The 19,961-nt window shown below is 46.1% G+C and overlaps 1 protein-coding gene and 1 non-coding gene across 2 annotated transcripts; one reads left to right on the forward strand and one right to left on the reverse strand.

Annotated features, from left to right (window-relative positions):
• The first annotated feature begins 1,234 nt into the window (after nt 1–1,234).
• RNF114 (ring finger protein 114) lies at nt 1,235–18,716 on the forward strand. The gene is made up of 6 exons (XM_012467437.3): nt 1,235–1,382; nt 5,800–5,950; nt 10,379–10,485; nt 11,157–11,271; nt 14,540–14,647; nt 16,922–18,716. Exons 1-6 carry the CDS (start codon nt 1,243–1,245, stop codon nt 16,985–16,987), a joined length of 687 nt encoding a protein of 228 aa, XP_012322860.1. The 5' UTR covers nt 1,235–1,242; the 3' UTR covers nt 16,988–18,716.
• Nucleotides 5,143–5,246, reverse strand: LOC135277137 (small nucleolar RNA U13). Its single transcript, XR_010344735.1, has one exon. It is a non-coding gene; the product is annotated as a small nucleolar RNA U13 (small nucleolar RNA).
• Nucleotides 18,717–19,961: the final 1,245 nt, after the last annotated feature.

The raw sequence follows: 19,961 nt of genomic DNA on the forward strand, positions 1-19,961 counted from the left end.
TTGCCAGGGCCTGGGGCCTGGCGTGGGGAGGGAACAGGAAGTTATTGTTTAATGGGCGCAGAGCTTCAGTTCAGCAAGACCACCAGAATTCTGGAGATAGCTGATGGTGATGATTGCACAATATGAAATGAATGTGCTTTGTTGTTGGTTTTTTGTTTTTGTTTTTTTTGAGACGGAGTCTCACTCTGTCGCCCAGGCTAGAGTTCAGTGACTGTTGGAGTGAGTGAGCGATCTCAGCTCACTGCAACCTCTGCCTCCCGAGTTCAAGCGATTCTCCCACCTTAGCCTCCAGAGTAGCTGGGACTACAGGTGTGCGCCACCACGTCCTGCTAATTTTTATGTGTTTAGTAGAGATGGGGTTTCACCAGTTGGCCAGGCTGGTGTGGACTTCCTAGGCTCAAGCGATCCGACTGCCTCGGCCTCCGAAAGTGCTGGGATTACAGGTGTAAGCCACCATGACCAGCTCCTATGTATAAATAAATGATACTAATTTTCTTCTTGCAGCTCAGGAATTAGATCTGTTATTAGAATTTGTTTGCTTAAATTTAAGAAAGGGCTGGGCACTGTGGCTCACGGCTGTAATTCCAGCACTTCAGGTTGCCGAGGTGAGCAGATCGCTTGTGTCCAGGAGTTCAAGACCAGCCTGGGCAACATAGTGAGAACTACCCCCACTCCTTGCCACACACACACACCCGGCCAGCACCTCCCGCCCCGCCCCGACTCCTTTCTCTGTCTCTACAAAAAAATACAAAAATAAATGAGTTGGGCATGTTGGTGACTGCCTGTGGTCCCAGCTATGCAGGAGGCTGAGGTGGAGTATTGCTTGAATCCCGAAAGTCGAGGCTGCAGGGAGCTGTGATCGTGCCACTGAACACCAGCCTGGGCGACAAAGCAAGACCTTGTCTCAAAATAGATTAAATAAATAAATAAACTTAAGGAAAAAGCAATGATTTGAAGAGAACTAGTGATAGTGCAAGTGATGCCGAACTAACGACTTAAATTTGGAAAACAGCGGTCCACGCGCAAAGCCCGTCACAAATCTGGCAGCCTTTGGATTTGGCTTCCACGTTTTCCAGATTGCCCTCGGCCTCTAGGTCGCTCAGGTCAGAGGGGCCGGGAGGCGCGGCCCACCCACGAGCCCCGCCCCCAACGGCGCCCCGCCCCCCGCCCCCGCCTGCCGCGAGCCCCGCCCCGTCGGCCTACTCGTTTTCGGCCGCCGTTGCTCGGCGCTTCAGCAGCAAGATGGCGGCGCAACAGCAGGACCGAGAGAGTACTGCGCAGCTGGCGGGGCCGGCGGCGGAGGCTGACCCCCTAGGCCGCTTCACGTGTCCCGTGTGCTTAGAGGTGTACGAGAAGCCGGTACAGGTGCCCTGCGGACACGTGTAAGTGGCGAACCCGGGCCTGGTCCGGGGGCGCCTGACTGGGAGAGGAATGGAGCCGAGGAGCGAGGCCCCGACGAGTTGGGTCTCGGGGCGGGAGCCAGAGGTGACCCACAGGGGCCTCCCGGCGGGCCCCCCCAGGGCTCCTAAGGGCCTTGAAAGCTGCCGGGGCGCTCTTCTGTCCCGCCCTGCTCACTCCCAAGTATCCAGTCCCTTCTCCCTTAGCTGGGCAGCTGCTGTCCGTTGAGCGCCTGCGGTGTACCGGGCGGCCTGTCAGTCTCCTTCCCAGACGAGATAGTGAAATCGTGCCCTATGGGGACTTTAGGCTCTGAAGTCCGCCTTGGAGTGCCGACTTTTCCTTTCTAGTCCACGTCGCTCTTAGAGCATAGGACATTTGGCATCGTGTTTAGCGGTGCCGAGTTATTCTAACGTGGACTAAAGTTGGGAGAAACGCTGAACTAGACTAAAACAAAAGGGAAATCTTTATGTGGATCTGGCCGGTCTACCCTTAGCTGTGAAAGGGGGTGGGAGTTGGCAGAGGGAATTGTTAGCGTTCTCTACTTCCTGTGTAGGAGGTTTGTTTCTTTCGATTTTCAATTAAGCCTTCATGACCTGAATACTGTAAATAGACTGGTTATGGTGATTAAAGCAGATATGTGTAAAAATGTCCAGTCCGGGTCCTGGGCTGTGGCCGGGGCTTTCGAGGTTGGCGGATTTGAATCTAAGCCTTGTTCCATTAGACGCACAAACACACCTGAGCTGAAAAAAATTGTAGGCAACGTGGCCACCTGTTTCTTGCCTCTGAGAATTGGCTTTTCCTCTGGCCTCTCTCGGTGCTTATTGTGGGATCACCTTGGCATTGGTCTTGGGACCCCTTCAGTAGTTAGCAGGCACAGTAGCCATTGCACTCCATGGCCATTATTCTATAGCCACCCTGCAGCGGGGTACGGTTGGTAGCCATATTACAGGTGAATACACTGAGGGTCCGAGGCTCACTTAGGGAAGGCCCATCGTGTCCTAACTCTTCCCAGATGGACTGCAGTTGACTATTTTGCTACTCCAGAGAACAGTGGTTGGCACCTAGCAAAGGCTCCCAGCCACATTGGCTGCTTTTTGCTTCTTCATGTAGCTTTAGGCTATTCCTCTTTGCAGTTCAGTTAGCCTGGAACTCTTCTTTTTAATTTTTTCAGGCTTCAAGTCCCAGGTTAAGTTACCTCACCAAACACCATTCCCGTCTAAATTACTTCCCCCACTTCCTTTCTGGGGCTTAACTTCCTTCTTACTTGCACAGAGCAAAACTTACAGCTCATGAAGGAGTGGTCATATATTTTTTGCCCCTCAACTGACTGGAATGCCCTCTGTGTGCCAGATCTTGGGGTAAAGTAAAAAGGTGACTCTGCCTTCTGAGTTTACAGTTCAGTGAATTGATTATAAATAAGTACCAGTGACTGGTCAAACTACTGTAAAAATTCCTTCTGCAAGTGGGAGGGTATTTCAGGGATCACACCTCTGTATGGGGTGAGTGATCAGGTAGTGGTTGAATAAACTAAGAAATTAGTGGTGGAAGCAAACTTCACTAGAGTTGAAGTGGTCTTTAGCTAGCTTTTTCATTGAATCTGTTTATGCTTGGATCAGACTTACCTAATTTTGGATTAATTCAGTGGATTTCATTTACTATTAACGTTTGTAAAAAGGTTAGACCCAGCACAGTTTGCTAAATGAAGAGCAGCAAAATTTGAGATTTCCTTGAGCTAGGTGAACATTTCGTAGGTCAGAGGGCAAGGAGCAGTACTTGGATTCAAACCTTGGTTCTTCACTATACTTACTGTCCTAGCCCCACGTGCTCAGCAGTTCAGTACAAATTGAAGACAGGTGGAAGCACCTCTGTGAGGGCAGCCTGACTCCCCCTTAGCTCCAGCCAAGTGCTTTCTGCTGTGCCTAGTTGATTTTTACCTTTGGTGCTTGGAAACTTGAACATTACTGCAACTCTGGCTGGGGCATTGGATTTTTATAAAACTTTATTTCAAGCCCTGAATGACTGCATTCTCCAATCTAGTATAATATAGCTGGAAAACGGCCGCTGGCTGGGTGCCCAAGAGAGGGGAATTTCTTCCTAGCACTGGACTGGGTGGAGTATCAGAAGGCTGAACTAGAAAGGGGCCCATAAGTAGGAAATAGAAATTGAAAAGCCAGCCCAGGATATTTGAGCAGTTCAAAAGCAGTTTGGTGGTTTGGGCGTGTCTCAGGCACAAAGTGGCTCGTAAACATTTGGTAGATGATCTGTACCACCTATGTATGCGCTTGAGAAGAGACTTCAGGCTGCTTTTATCTGCATGTTGGTTTTGGTTCCATTATACTCACTGGACCCTCGGCGCTCTCTTGGGTTCCTCTTGTGATCTGCCTTTGTGAAGAGGCAACACAAGTGATGGCCACAAGGCCCTGCCTGTCTCTGCTGCTTCATCGCTTGCCCTTCTCGCCATGGTCTACCGCATTGTGGCTCCCAAGGCCTGCCTGCCTGCCTTCCTTTCCAGTGCTCATTTGTGTTTGGCATCATCTCGGTGTGGAGCTCTGCACCCAGATCTCTGTGGCTGTTCTCATAATCGGGTCCCACCCAGCTCAAATGCCACCTCCTCAGAAGCAGCTTTCTGTGATCACTCCAGCTGGTCTCTTTGCCGTATTTCCTTCATATATTTAATCACTATCTGAAATTAACATTTGTGTTTCCCTTCACTCTAGAATGTAAGTGTCATGAGAACAGGGCTTTGTCAAGTTTCCACTCCGCCCTAGTGGCGAATGAGTAGATTCCCTCATCTTCTCTGAACCTGATCTGGAATTCCTAACAGCATTAACATCTAACTTAATGACAGAGAGGAAGGAGATTCTTAGAGGCAGCAGAAAATGGTCAAGTGTTCAGAAAATTGCCTTTCGTTATACATCCTTAGTTTTTTCTGGCAGATTGGGTTATACTGTCTTAATCTATCAGGTTGGGTAAGTAGCCCAGGGTGTCTTCTCCATTCTTTTTGTATGCGTTATCTCAGCATCGCCATCTGCCTAGGCTTCAGGATAGAAACTCAGTCATCTTTGACTTTCCTTCTTTATCAAGTCCCGATTCCGTCTGAGCCATTTCCTGAATTCATCCTCTATGCTTTAGTCAGGCCCTCACAATCCTCTGCCTTTAGCCATCTGTTTGGTTTTTGCTTTGTCTCTTCTCATCTCCTCACCTTAAAAAAACTAACAACAGGGCGGGGCGCGGTAGCTTCTGTCTGTAATCCCAGCACTTTGGGAGGCTGAGGCGGGTGGATCACCAGTGCTCAGGAGTTGGAGACCAGCCTGGCTAACATGTGAAACCCCGTCTCTACTAAAAATACAAAATTAGCTGGTGCTGTGGTGGGCGCCTGTAATCCCAGCTACATGGGAGGCTGAGGCAGGAGAATCGCTTGAACCCAGAAGGTGAAGTTTACAGTGAACCAAGATTGCGCCATTGCACTCTAGCCTGGGCAACAGAGTGAGACTGTCTCAAAAAAAAAAACAAAAAACAACAACAAAACTAACAACAACAAGACTTGTTTTCCATGATAGCACAGAGATGTTTTTCTGAAACTTGGATTTGGTCTTGTCTTGTTAATATCTTGCTTTAAACTTCTGCTCTGTGGAAAAGTCTGTTAGATTATTATTTCTTCAGGTACGTAATGAATTTTAAGCCTAAATCAGACCTAGAATAGTCTTCCCTTCCTCTGCTAGCTGACCTCTTTTTTTTTTAAAGTGTCAGATGGGTAATGGACCAACGTCTGTAACAAGGTTCAAGGGTGGCACATCTCACACATGTGCATGAACACCCAGTCATCACGTTCACAAACTACAGAGGATCCAGCTGAATTCTTTTAAGGCTGATCAGAGATGCTGTCTCTGCAGTCTTAGCCCTTTCCTTCTCAGGTCACAGCTAGTTGCTTTTCCCTTTATGTTCCCAAAGCGCTTTGCCTTCACCTCTAATGATAGCGGCTCCCATTTATGGTGCATTTGGTACATGCTGGACACTCTGCCAGGGGTCTGCTATACAAACTGCATCCTCCCAGCAATCCTAGAGGTAGGTACTACTCTCTTCATTTCACAAAGGAAAAAACTGAGATTCGAAACCCCACCGAGATCCCTCAGTGGCAGGGCCTAAGGCTTGAGGCCTCAACCTTAACACCTTTCACTGTGTATCACAAGAGTTTGCGTTTATTCTTGCAGTTCTGTGTTCTTTGTAGTCCACTTCTATTCCTTAATTTTTCTGGCCTGGAAGGACTTTGTATTTGAATTGGGAGAAGAGAGCAAGTTGTTTTTACTCCATTATCCATTGACGTCTTTTTAAAAGTTGATCCATATTTGTCGTCTTGTCTCCATGATGCGTGACGGAGGTTCTCTGTATGTCTTGTTCTAGCTTTTGCTCTGCATGCCTGCAGGAATGTCTGAAGCCGAAGAAGCCTGTCTGTGGGGTGTGTCGCAGCGCTCTGGCACCTGGCGTCCGAGCCGTGGAGCTCGAGCGGCAGATCGAGAGCACAGAGACTTCTTGCCATGGCTGCCGTAAGAATGTATGTGGAAGTAATGTGGAAGAGTCCATGTCTTTCCATGATAAGATGGGGTGAAACATACAGTGCTGTGTTGTTTCTGAAGTTAGAGCATGACTAGGTCACTAACAGCACGCATGCATGCCAGTTACTTGTGGTGATGGCTGTGCTGGTTTGTTTTCATAACCTTACTGGTTTGTTTCCTTTTTAAAGAGTTGGTTAAGTATACATTTTAGCTTTGAAAGCCATAGAAATCAGATATTCCAGTTTTTTCCTATAAAAGATCAATTTTTGCCAGGCACAGTGGCTCACGTCTGTAATCCCAGCACTTTGGGAGGCCAAGGCGGGTGGGTCATCTGAGGTTAGGAGTTCGAGACCAGCCTGGCCAACATGGCGAAACCCCATCTCTACTAAAAATACAAAAATTAGCTGGGCATGGTGGCTCATGCCTGTAATCCCAGCTACTCAGGAGTCTGAGGCTGAGGCAGGAGAATCACTTGAACCCAGGAGGCGGGGGTTACAGTGAGCCAAGATCATGCCACTGTACTCTAGCCTGGGCATCAGGGTGAGACTCAAAAAAAAAAAAAAAAAAAGAATTTTTTTTCTGAAGCATTATATATCATTTTAATTAGAATATAATGATAATGATATTTCATGATTCTTTAAAAAATGAAGTCAGTGACTCAAACCTAACTCTTGTAATGCATTTGAGGGGAAGTGTTGTAATCTATATTATTAGATATAAAAATTTAATGGTTTAGCTTTTTAGCACTTAACAGGAATCATGATACAAAGGTCAGTATGAGGACCAGGCGCAGTGGCTCATGCCTGTAACCCCAGCTCTTTAGGGGTCCAAGGCAAGAGGATAGCTTGAGGCTAGGAGTTAAGAGACCAGCCTGGGCAACATAGTTGAGACCTGATCTCTACAAAAAAAAATCAGATTAGCCAGGTGTGGTGGTATGTACCTGTAGGCCCAGCTACTCAGGAGGCAAAGGCAGGAGGATCACTTGAGCCCAGGAGTTTGGGATTACAGTAATCTATAATCATGCCACTGTACTCCAGCCTGGCTGACAGCAAGACCCTGTCTCTTTAAAAAAGTCAATATGGGGCCGGGCGCGGTGGCTCACGCCTATAATCCCAGCACTTTGGGAGGCTGAGGCGGGTGGATCACGAGGTCAAGAGATCAAGACCATCCTGGTCAACATGGGGAAACCCCGTCTCTACTAAAAATACAAAAATTAGCTGGGCATGGTGGCGCATGCCTGTAGTCCCAGCTACTCGGGAGGCTGAGGCAGGAGAATTGCTTGAACCTGGGAGGCGGAGGTTGCGGTGAGCCAAGATCGTGCCATTGCATTCTAGCCTGGGTAACAAGAGCGAAACTCCGTCTCAAAAAAAAAAAAAAAAAAAAGTCAATATGAAATCATTGGATTATAATAACAATAGCTAACATTTGAAATGCATCCATGCTCTTGTATAATCAGAGTCAAGTATATTTATTTTCATACCTGTTATAACTGCTACTGGAAAGGAGAAATACTGTTGTCTTATTTTCCAGGAGATATACATGGCTTTATTGATTTTAGAATCATTAAAATTTTTTAAATTCTGGACCGTACAAAAATATACAATAATGCAGGCTTGTTCCTCATTCCAGAGATTACTTCAAAAATAGTTCAGTTTAAGACCTGGCAGGGTGGTTCATGCCTGTAATCCCAACACTTTGGGAGGCCAAGGCAGGTGAATTGCTTAAGTCCAGGAGTTCTAGACCAGTCTGGGCAACATGATGAAACCTTGGCTCTACTGAAAATAGAAAAAATGCAGGGCATGGTGGTGTGCACCTGTAGTCCCAGCTGTTCGGGAGGCTGAGGTGGGAGGATGGCTTGAGCCCAGGAGGCAGAGTTTGCAGTGAGCTGAGACTGTGCTACTGCACCCCAGCCTGGACCAAACCCTATCTCAAAAAAAAAAAAGTGGTTCTATTTCGAAGGCTATGTAACATTTTCTACCCTTTGACAAACACAGATGTAGAATTTTTACCAACACAGTTGTAGGATTTTTGCAAAATAAGATCACACTATATTTCTTCAACTTTTTTTTCACTTCTTTAAATATACAATCATTCCCAACTTTTTGCCACTTTCAGGTTTTTTTTCTCTTACATATTGGACAGGCTTGCATGTCAGTTTCATTATTTTTAACACTTCAGTATGAATGGCCATAGTGTTAATGAAACTGACCTTTTCAGAGTTATTTAGTATTAGGGATGCATAGTAAGGCTGTGTCAGTGCTGAATAGGGCTATTTTCTGTCTCTTAATTGGGAGCTTCACTCTTGAGGCTCGGCACGGTGACTCGTGCCTGTAATCCCAGCACTTGGAGAGGCCAAGGCAGAAGGATCACTTGAGCTCAGGAGCTTGAAACCAGGGTGGGCGACATAGTGGGACTCTGTATATACCAAAATAAACAAACAAAACTAGCTGGGTGTAGTGTATGCATGTAGTCCCAGCTCCTCAGGAGGCTGAAGTGGAAAGATTGCTTGAGCCCAGGAGTTTGAGAGCAGCCTGGGCAATGTAGTGGACCTGGTTTCTACAGAAAAAAAAAAAAACAAAATGGGGGATTTCGCAGTTGGTAGCTTAAAGTCAAGTTCTTTTTGAGTTGGAGTCTTGCTCTGTTGTCAGGCTGGATTGCAGTGGTGCGCTCTCAGCTCACTGCAACCTCTGCCTCCCAGGTTCAAGTGATTCTCCTGCCTCAGCCTCCCAAGTACTGGGACTACAGGAGTGCACCACCATGCCCAGCTAATTTTTGCATTTTCAGTTGAGATGGAGTTTCACCATGTTGGCCAGAATGGTCTCAATCTCTTGACCTTGTCATCCCCCCGCCTCAGCCTCCCAAAGTGCTGGGATTACAGGCGTGAGCCACTGCACCCAGCGAGTCAAATTCTTTAGCTGGAAGTGAGACAATCATCATAGTAAACTGGAGCTCAAATATTGGAGCATTTTTCCCCCTCTGAAGTTTCCTTTTAGAAACTCAAGATACTGAAATACAATTTCCTACTGCCTTCATCTTGCTTTATGCATGCATAATAGGTTTTTTGGGTATTTTTTTTTTTTTTTTTTTTTTTTTTTTGAGGTAGAGTCTGGCTCTGTTGCCTGGGCTGGAGTGCAAGGGCACGGTCTCAGCTGACTGCAACCTCTGCCTTCCAGGCTCAAGCCATCCTCCTACCTCAGCCTCTCAAGTAGCTGGGACTACAGACATGTGTCATCATGCCCGTCTAATTTTTTTGTATTTTTATTAGAGACAGGGTTTTGCATGTTGCCCATACTTGTCTCGAACTTAGAGTGCAAAGCGATCGCCCACCTCAGCCTCCCTCAGGATTACAGGTGTGAGCCACTGCGCTCAGCCCATGATGGGCTTTTTGTCTGTTTTACTGTGTGCTTTTGCTTTTCTCCATTTTCAATATTAGTTATTATATTGTTGGCATACCTCTAAAAATATTTTTCTTTCCTTTTATCTTCCCTCTTCAATTCTTTATTTTATTTTATTTTTCTTCCCTGCCCCAGTTGGGAATCTTCAATTCTTAAAACTCTTTTTAGAAAACCTGTAATGAAGCACTGTTCTCTGGGTTTTCCTCTCTTTCTGATTTACCGTTACATAGCCTAGATTTTATATGAAAGATTGGGCCAAGTGTGGTGGTTCATGCCTGTAATCTCAGCACTTTGGGAGGCTGAGACGGGCAGATCACTTGAGGTCAGGAGTTTGAGACCAGCCTCCTAACCTGGTGAAACTCCATCTCTATTAAAAGTATGAAAATTAGCTGGGCATGGTGGCACACGCCTGTAATCTCAGCTATTCAGGAGGCTGAAGTGGGAGAATCACTTGAACCTGGGAGGCGGAGGTTGCAGTGAGCTGAGTTGGTGTCAGTGCACTCCAGCCTGGGCAACAGAGTGAGTGAGACTCCGTCTCCAAAAGAGAGAATTCAGATTTTACTTTTTTAAGATTAGTCTCACACTCTGGTGATTGATGCTTTAACCAGGGTTAGTGGCTTTTATACATTTTACCTAAATGATCACTTTTCTCTGCTGCACGTAACAGTGTGGTTTTTGGCTTGCTGTAAGGAGACTAATTTAAATTCTAGTATAGAAAACTTTTTAAAACATCCTAGATTTGGAGCATGTCTGTGAGCAGACAGCATATCATGAATAGGAGCAGATCTCTAGGAGAGTAGTTTTAGAGTGGAAGCAGATATCCTGATTTAGTAGAATAAAATAGCAGCCTTGGTATTAATGGAAAAGCTGCAATAATCAGGGTTTCAGCACCATCAGCTTAGTCAGGAGTCTGGTGAGATTATTTGCCAGGGTGGTATAGGTCTAGTTTTTATTGTGCCTTTGTTTTGGGACTATATTTGGCTTCTTACAAGGTCCTCACTAACTTGTGGGCTCTGATTCTTCTTATTTGAGTTCTTCCTATCCAAGATCCGGGCCCACGTGGCTACTTGTTCTAAATACCAGAATTACATCATGGAAGGTGTGAAGGCCACCACTAAGGATGCATCTCTTCAGCCAAGGTAAATGATTCAGTCTCCCTTTAGGTGGAGGTCGTCTCTTGCTATTAATACAAAGAGGTTGGACACCTCGCATGCCCAGGGGTTTAGTTTTATGAGTTGTATGAATTGTTGTGCTGGCTAAAGCTGATAAAAGTGTTTTGGGGGAGTATTCAGGGGAGGACCCTGGACTCTGGTGTTCACTTCACATGTTAGCTGAGCTATTCTTTTTTTTTTTTTTGAGATGGAGTCTTGCTCTGTTGTCTGGGCTGTAGTGCCATGGCACAATCTCCGCTCACTACAACCTCTGTCTCCTGGGTTCAAGCGATTCTCTTGCCTCAGCCTCCCAAGTAGCTGGGATTATAGGCACCCACCACCACACCTGCCGTATTTTTGTATTTTTTGGTAGAGATGGGGTTTCACCATGTTGGCCAGGTTGGTCTTGAACTCCTGACCTCAGGTGATCCACCTTGCCTTGGCCTTCCAGAGTGCTGGGATTACAGGCGTGAGCCAACACACCCGGCCAACTGAGTTATTATTTTTAAAACACTTGACCTAAGTTTGGAGTGATCATCAGTGTTCTTGTCATTACACATTCGGTGAGCTTCGCTCCTTTTTGGAGTATACTGGGGTTGAAGTTTAATGGAAAGGTCCTCACAGATAATTTTTCTTTTTTCCTGCCTTTTATCTCCCAGGAATATTCCAAACCGTTACACCTTTCCTTGTCCTTACTGTCCTGAGAAGAACTTTGATCAGGAAGGACTTGTGGAGCACTGCAAATTATTCCATAGCACGGATACCAAATCTGTGGTAAGAGTAACCTTTTTTCTTTTAAACTTTATTATGAGAAAGGATCAAGCTTGGAGAAAAATGACAGGATTAGTAGAATGAATTACTATGTGCCCTTCACCTAGATTCACAAATTGTTAACATTTTACCATATTTGCTTAACCATGCTCTCTAATACACATTTTTTGCTGACCGTCTGGAAATAAGCTACAGATATCATGACCCTTTTTGCACCCTGATACAGGAGTATATATCTCCTAAGAACAAGAATGTTTTCTTAGAAAATTACATTTTTGTGTATATAATTAATCATATTCAAGAAGTTTAACATTGATACGATCTAATATCTATTGTGAAATTTATGTTTTAATTTTAACAATTATAATGTCCTTCATAGCAATTTCCCCCTCCCCCCAGGGCAGACGCAGGGATGGTACATGAGTTCTCTGTCCTCTGAGTGCCACATTAAGTCATGTGATGTCTGTTGGTCCTGTTGTTGGTAACATTAACTTGGATCCCTTGGTATCCACCAAATTTCTCCTCTATGAAGCTGCTGTTTTATTTTTGGAGTTGTGGGTAAAGAGGATTTAGGTGAAATTATCAGGAAAGGGCTTATAAGTCTTTGGACATTATACTCAGCTATCACCGACTGGCATATAGTCTCCTTTAAAAAGAATGTTGTGGGCCGGGCGTGGTGGCTCACACCTGTAATCCTAGCACTTTGGGAGGCTGAGGCGGGTGGATCACGAGATCAAGAGATCAAGACCATCCTGGTCAACATGGTGAAACCCCGTCTCTACTAAAAATACAAAAAATTAGCTGGGCATGGTGGCGCGTGCCTGTAATCCCAGCTACTCAGGAGGCTGAGGCAGGAGAATTGTCTGAACCCAGGAGGCGGAGGTTGCAGTGAGCCGAGATCACGCCATTGCACTCCAGCCTGGGTAACAAGAGCGAAACTCCGTCTCAGGAAAAAAAAAAAAAAAATGTTGTTTGACCGGGCATGGTGGCTCACACCTGTCGTAATCCTAGCGCTTTGGGAGGCCAAGGAGGTCAGGAGATTGAGACCATCCTGGCCAACATGGTGAAACCCTTTCTCTACTTAAAAAAAAAAAAAAATTAGCCAGGTGTGGTGGTACATGCCTGTAGTCCCAGCTACTCAGGATGTTGAGGCAGGGGACTCGTTTGAACCCTAGAGGCAGAGGTTGCAGTGAGCGGAGATCGAGCCATTGCACTCCAGCCTGGGTGATAATGCGAGACTCCGTCTCAAAAGAAAAAAAAAATGTAGGCTAGGCATGGTGGCTCTTGCCTGTAGTTCCAGCACTTTGGGAGGCTGAGGCTGCTAAATCACTTGAGGTCAGGAGTTTAAGACCAGCTTGGCCAACATGGTGAAACTCCATCTCTACTAAAAATACAAAAAATAGCCAGGCATGGTGGCACGTGCCTATAGTCCCAGCTACTTAGGAGGCTTAGGCAGGAGAATTGCTTGAACCCGGAAGGCAGAAATTACAGTGAACCAAGATTGTACCACTGCACTCCAGCCTGGGCAACAGAGCAAGACTCCTCTCCCCCCAAAAAAGTATTTGTTCCATCTCAGCATTACCTTTCTCTCTTAATGTGATTGACAGACCAGGTCTTTTGTTATAGTTCGGTGTATACTTCCTCTGGTTTTGTTTTAATTTTTCCGTTAATCTCATACTGCTTCTCTTGAACTACATACTCTGTTGTATGGGCAGCCTTCAGCTCCATTGCTGTAAACGGTGGTGCAGAGATTTTAGAATTTTAGTGAGCTTTTGTGAGAATACTAGGGCAGCTATCAATGCTGTTCTTAAGTCTGATAGCATTCTTTATTTCTCTACCCTAAATCTTAAGATAGAACTGGCCATTTTGAGAAACATGTTTGCCTATATTTATGTATGTTTATAAGCTAAAGTCTTAGATATGGATTGACTTGGTTAAATGTTACTTGCACCCATAATTTTGATGGATACTGTTATTGCTGAACTATTCTGGTTTCTGGTATGGCAGCCTAATTTTTTGTCTTTTTTTTTTTTTCTCCTCCTTTGGCTTCCTGAAATCCCTCTGATTATGTTGTCTCTGTTGAGGCCTTCTCTTCCTTTAGCCTTTGGCCCCCTGTTCTGTCTTCCTCTCCTTCTGCAGGTTCTTAACTCTGCATGTCACCCTTCCCTTTGGAAGCCTTCTCCTTTTCAGTCTCTTATTCTTGCCCTATGTTCTGGCTCCACAGCTACAGCTGCCTGCCCACCTCTTCCACTTAGACTCCCACCATCCCAGATTTCTCTCTTGTCAATCCCCTTTATCACTGTATCCTCCTTGCTGTAGAGTAGGGTTCCACCTTTAAGTGAGGGCACTTAGGTCCTCTTTCTCCCTGGCATGAGTTTTCCACACTCACTGGTCTGGTTGTTTGTGTGTATTGACAGTAACTGCCACCTCCCTGGTCCCGTGCTGCTGTATCTCTTCTGGAGCACCCTTTTTTTTTGTTTGTTTGTTTTGAGATGGAGTCTCTGTTGCCCAGACTGGAGTGCAGTGGTGCAATCTCAGCTTATGCAACCTCCACTTCAGGATTCAAGTGATTATCCCACCTCAGCCTCCCAAGTAGCTGGGATTATAGGTACCTGCCACCACATGTGGCTAGTTTTTGTATTTTTAGTAGAGACGGGTTTCACCATGTTGACCAGGTTGATCTCAAACTCCTGATGTCAGGTGATCTGCTTGCCTTGACCTCCCAAAGTGTTGGGATTACAGGCATGAGCCGCTGCGCCTGGGCCTGGAGCACCCTTCCGTGTTCTCTTTGCCTTTCCAAATGCCTCCCAGTCTTCAAAACCCAAATCGACGTTTTGTGTGACGCATTTCAGCCTGATCCTCTCGCCTGAGCATTTCTTTTGTTAAGATGCATGTAAGGCTGTGTTTTGCTTCGCTGGGACATTGCTCATCGGATTATTCACTTGGTTTTCTTGTGCTTTTGGATCGTCTTGTGTGCTGGGATGGAGGGCCATTCTAGGCCCCCTACCAGGCTGACTCACTTCTCTGCCAACAGTAGGGAATTGGAAAGGGTGGTATGATTTGAGCCTTTACCCACTCCTACGTGTCATTTGACTTGAGTAGGAAATTCGCAGTGTTTTCTGGGCTGCTGATGTGCACAGGAAGGAGTGACCTGGCCCTGGACGGTATGTTAGGAAAGCTGTCCTGCAAGAAAGGAGGTCAGACACAGGCCACCGAGGGCTGGTGCCAGCTTGGACATTGGGTGCCTAAGACCTTGCTTTTGTGTTGAAAGGTTTGTCCGATATGTGCCTCGATGCCCTGGGGAGACCCCACCTACCGCAGCGCCAACTTCAGAGAGCACATCCAGCGTCGGCACCGGTTTTCTTACGACACTTTTGTGGTAAGTCTGGACCATAGGCTATAATCCCACCCCTGGGGGAATGGCATGGCTGTTTCACTCTTCTCAAGGGGAACTGGGGGCCTCCGGTGTTGAACTTTGTCATTGATGTGATGTGCTTCCAGTCCCCGGAATGGCAACTACACAGTTTATATTTATGGGCCAGGCAGGTGACATTTGTTTTTTATTTTTTATTATTTTTTGAGACAGTATCGCTCTGTTGCCCAGGCTGGAGTGCAGTGGCACTATCTCGGCTCACTGCAACCTCTGCCTCCCAGGTTCAAGTGATTCTCTTGCCTCAGCCTCCCAAGTAGCTGGGACTATAGGTGCATGCCACCATGCTCGGTTAATTTTTGTATTTTTAGTAGAGATGGGGTTTCACTGTGTTGGCCAGGAAGATCTTGAACTCCTGACCACCTGATCTACCCACCTCGGCTTCCCAAAGTGCTGGGATTATAGGTGTGAGACACCATGCCCGGCCCAGAGTGACATTTAAGAAGATGATCTGGTCACTCTTTGAGACAGAGACAGTGATGCTTGCTCCTTTATCTTCTAGCCCTGCCCCCAATTTTTTGTCTACTGTATTGTGGTATATATAATTTCTGCCTGTTATAGAACTTGGTTTGGGGTCGGGTATGGTGGTTCATACCTATAATCTTAGCACTTTGGGAGGCTGAGGCAGGTGGGTCGCTTGAGCTCAGGAGTTTGAGGCCAGCCTGGGTAATGTGGTAAAACCTCATCTCTGCCAAAAATACAAAAATTAGCCAGGTGTGGTGGGTCCTCCTTCTAGTCCCAGCTACTTTGAGAGAGCTAGGACAGAAGGATCTCTTGAGCCCCCCAGGAGGCAGAGGTTGCAGTAAGCTGTGATCATGCCACTACACTCCAGCCTGAGCAACAGAATGAGACCCTGTCTCAAAAAAAAAAAAAAAAAAGAATTTGGGCTAGGGAGGCTCAAACTCAGATGTCCATGGGGACCATAGAGGAAATAATCCTTCTGAGGATTTACAAGCCAGATGGTGCCCGGCTCATTGTGCTGCCATCACTTCCACCCCTTGTTTTCCTGTGGAAATGCAGGTTCAGCATTGTCTGTCTTCTTTGCTCCCCCATGCCCCAGCAGCACATGAAAATCTCATAGGAAGTTTCACAGGTTTTAATCATCTTAAAAAATACTTCAGGTCAAATAGCATATATCCACTAGCCAAACATGGCCGTCAGGTTTATGTTCTTTCTCTAGAGCTGGGTGGCACACTGTTATCTTGGCATTATAGGAATAGTTAAATTTTGCCAACTATATCAAGTAAACTTCATACTTACGTATATAGATGTCAAGTTAGGATTTTAGAGTAGTGTTTGGTCTTAATGGCTGTATTTCGGTATCTTAAGAAAGCAAGCTCTTTCCTAAGTTGTCATAAAGAATATGCTCAGTCTGAGAGTGTCTGAAACTCAGACTTCAGAATAACTGCCCTTTTTGTTGATGTTATAGATAAGATGAATGTAATTCCTAAAAATGCTTCATTAAAGAAGGCTAGTTGCACTATAGTTTCTGCTGTACTGTATGGCTCTAAAAAAAAAAAAAAAACAAACCTATTCTGTACTGGGTACTGAATCCACCTCTCAGAAACGACCCTTCAGCTCAGTGCATCTGTGTGCTCTGTTCTGACAAACTTAATTAAACGTTCTGAGCACTTTGGTCTGTGTCAGGCTCCATTCATGTTTTGTCTGGGTCTCTCAATCCCCATTTAAGGGAGGCATCCTTATCTTCATTTAAGAATAAGGCAGCAGAGTAGCTGGGCACAGTGGCCTGTATTCCCTGCACGTTGGGAGGCTGAGGTGGGCAGATCATGAGGTCAAGAGATCGAGACCAGCCTGGCCAACATGGTGAAACCCTATCTCTACTAAAAATACAAAAATTAGCTGGGCGTGGTGGCACATGCCTGTAGTCCCAGCTACTCAGGAGGCTGAGGCAGGAGAATCCCTTGAACCTAGGAGGCAGAGGCTGCAGTGAGCCAAGATCATGCCATTGCACTCCAGCCTGGGCGACAGAGCGAGACTCCGTCTCAAAAAGAAACAAAAAACAAAAAAAAAACAAATGCAGCAGAGACAGATTAAGTAATTTTCCCAGAGTTACATAGCTAGCATCACAAACAGTTGCATCTGGGATCCGGTCCCTGGCAGCCTGCTCCGGATCCAATTGCTGGGATGTCCTGTTCTCCTACTGAAGGCCAGTCTTTGCATCTGGGAACAGTTGCTGAGGCTGCATGTCTGTTTTGCCCTTAGGATTACGATGTTGATGAAGAGGACATGATGAATCAGGTGTTGCAGCGCTCCATCATCGACCAGTGAGCAGAGTCTGTGCTTGCTGTCTGTCTCATGTTCCAGGGCTTCCATAACATATTAAACATGAAACCTATGATTCCTATACTTTAACTTTTCAACAGACCTGAAAATGAGCAGTGGCACTGGGACAGGGTCACTTCTGACAGGGGAAATGGGTCCCCAGGTCAACCATCCTTTTCCCTTTGGGCTCTTACCAAAGCTGTCTTCCCCTACTGTTCACCTTGTTTGCCACGTGGTCAAGTTCATATTGGTTCTTGGCTACTTCCAGGAACTTCTGCCTCCTCCTCTGGAAGAGAATCTAGCTTCTCCACCTCTTGTTTCCCACTCATTCCTCCCTTCCCGTGTTCGTCTCTGGGGTCCCCCAAGCCAGCCAGGACCTTTTCTGGGTCATGAATAGCACAATGAAGCAAGTGTCTCCTTTCCTTGTCCCCGAGGTGTGTGGACTCTGGCAGCCATGCACCTGACCAGAGCTGAAGCTCCCCTGGGTTGTGGGGTTGCCAGAAGCTGGGTTCCATCCCAGGGTACATGTCACCAGTCCTCTTGGGATTTTGCGCCATCTGATGCTGGAAGTTTTGATTAGTGATATCTTCCTGTTACTACACATCCTTAGAGTTTACTGGTTCAGTCTTAAATGCCTGCATGGTGCCTTTTTAGGATAAGGTATAACCATATATTTTTGGTGGAAGTGTTTCTAGGTTAGGGAAATTAAAGTCTATTTATCCATAAGTGGGGAGGAGGGTCAGCTAAGAAGTGGGAGGGCCAGAGCTTTTTGGTTCTGATTTACAAATTAATGAAGTAGTTTTAAACAACCTGGTCATGTTTACCTCTACATTTGGGAGCCTGCCTACATCCTTGTTCTAGAAGCACAAAAAGGAGTCCTCAGATGAATTAGAAGAAAGAGGTTTGGGGACTCATCGGATACTAGTTCTTTTACCTTCTCCTTGGTAACTTAGGTTAAACTGAGTATTGTTTTTCTATCACAAATGTTTTCCTTATGACACTGGTTTCAACATGTAGTGTGTTTGAAAACCTGGTTTGTAGATGCAGAGAGGAGCTATAGGAAACCCAGTGCCACCCCTGGTCTGTTCTGACAAGACATTGTTCATGAGGCACAGCACATTGCATGATGAAAAGCTGTTGCTGGAAACTTGCTTTAGTAACAGCTCAAGAAGCTTGGAGTTCGTATTTCACAAACATTAATATAAGGCCAAGAGCTGTCAGCCTAAACTGTAGGAGCAGAAGCTCCGATTGACCAAAAGGCATATGGGTTTAGGTTGGTTCTTTGATGTCATATGTCTCTAATGAGGCTGCAAGTGGCCTTGGGCTTGTACCTGCTGCTGTGGGGCTCCATGCCTGCCGGCGAAGAGCTGCAGATGCCAAGAAGCCAGCAAAGATGGGGCCTGCTGGAAAAAATAGTTATTTCATTAGTATTTCTTGGGAGGACCCAGAAGTTAAGGTCAGCTTGCTCACTGTAATTTCTGGAAAAAGTTCACTCAGACCTCCCTGAATTTAGATCATCTCAGAAGTCTGGAGGGAAATCTGACAAAACTTTCATTTGAGGGAGCCCATGTGAGTGTACGTCCACCTCACTGGTGGCACCAAGAAACTTACTTCCTTGTATTAAGTGCACTTCTTGTATTTCTAATAAGATGACTTTCCAGAAAGTGAGATTTGTTATGTTCTGGCTTTTAAAAGGTGAAATATAAATAAATTTCATAACTTATCCAACTGATAAGCTGTGGTACGTGTGCTCATTCACTGCTGTTTGCCGCAGCATGGGCCTGGGGAGCCTCCAGAAGATTGTTACTCTTTCTAGAAGGGAAGTTCTTGCCTGTCACTGAGTCGTGTCTGGCTTCTAATCTCAGCTGATGCCACCAGCTGGGCCTCATGGGGCCTGTCCTCTGGAAAAAGAACACGTTACGGTTGGGAGGCTCTGGGAGGTGAGAAGCGACAGCACTCTATATAGCAAGGCTTTAGATGTGCGGATGACAGCAGCAGCACTGAGGCCTTGTAGGAAAGGGGCTCTGCAGGGTCAAGTTTCAGGTCCTGGATGTGTTTAAGTTCGCACTCTGCCCCTACACTTTCTGGTTCCTACAGAAAACACTTTCTGGACCTGTTTCCCTGCTCTAAAGTGGAGTTAATTGTATCTGCCTCTTAAGGATGCTAGAATCCAAGGAGCAAAGTATACAGAGCTCTCCCTGCACAGCGCTGCATCATGGGTGCTCACTGTAGTATTTGGCTGCTTGAGCTTCATTCCAATCCCGTAGGAACCTTAATTTTTTTTAGTAAGAAATGGGGGTCCCACTATGTTTCCCAGGGTGGGCTTGAACCCCTGAGCTCAGGTGGTCCTCTCACCTTGGCCTCCCAAAGTGCTGGGATTACAGGTGTCAACCACCGAGCCTGGCCTGGAACCTATTTTGTTTTTTTGAGACGGAGTTTCACTTTTTGCCCAGGCTGGAGTGCAGTGGCTCAATCTTGGCTCACTGCAACCTCCGTTTCCTGGGTTCAAGTGATTCTCCTGCCTCAGCCTCCCAAGTAGCTGGGATTACAGGCATGCACCACCATGCCCGGCTAATTTTGTATTTTTAGTAGAGGTGATGTTTCATCATGTTCGTCAGGCTGGTCTGGAACCCCTGACCTCAGGTGATCCGCCTGCCTTGGCCTCCCAGAATGGTGGGATTACAGGTGTGAGCCACTGCACCCGGCCCTGGAACCTTAAATTTAATACAGCCGAGTCAGCTCGGCATCTCCAATCTCCACCCATGCCCCTCCCTCTTTTGTATTATTCCATCTTGCAGTGGTTTAACTACCCAAGCCAGAAACCTGGGAGGCCTCTTTCTCCCCCACATCCCTGTAGGCCACCTTTGTCTAAGTATCAGTTGAGTCCTGGACTCCAGTTACCTAGAAAGTTGCAATTTGTGCCTATTTCTTTGAGGTCTAACATTTTCCTTTAGAAATGCAATCCCCTGTCATGCCAAAA

The sequence above is a fragment of the Aotus nancymaae genome, unplaced genomic scaffold (genome assembly GCF_030222135.1).
Source record: "Aotus nancymaae isolate 86718 unplaced genomic scaffold, 86718_ANA_hifiasm-v0.15.2.pri h1tg000029l, whole genome shotgun sequence".
Classification (NCBI taxonomy): domain Eukaryota; kingdom Metazoa; phylum Chordata; class Mammalia; order Primates; family Aotidae; genus Aotus; species Aotus nancymaae.

Coding starts and splice junctions, on each gene's coding strand:
- RNF114 (XM_012467437.3), top strand. CDS start 1,243: ATGGCGGCGCAACAGCAGGACCGAGAGAGTACTGCGCAGCTGGCGGGG. Junction 1,383..5,799: donor CAGGTGCCCTGCGGACACGT/GTAAGTGGCGAA, acceptor GTCTTGTTCTAG/CTTTTGCTCTGCATGCCTGC. Junction 11,272..14,539: donor GCACGGATACCAAATCTGTG/GTAAGAGTAACC, acceptor TTGTGTTGAAAG/GTTTGTCCGATATGTGCCTC.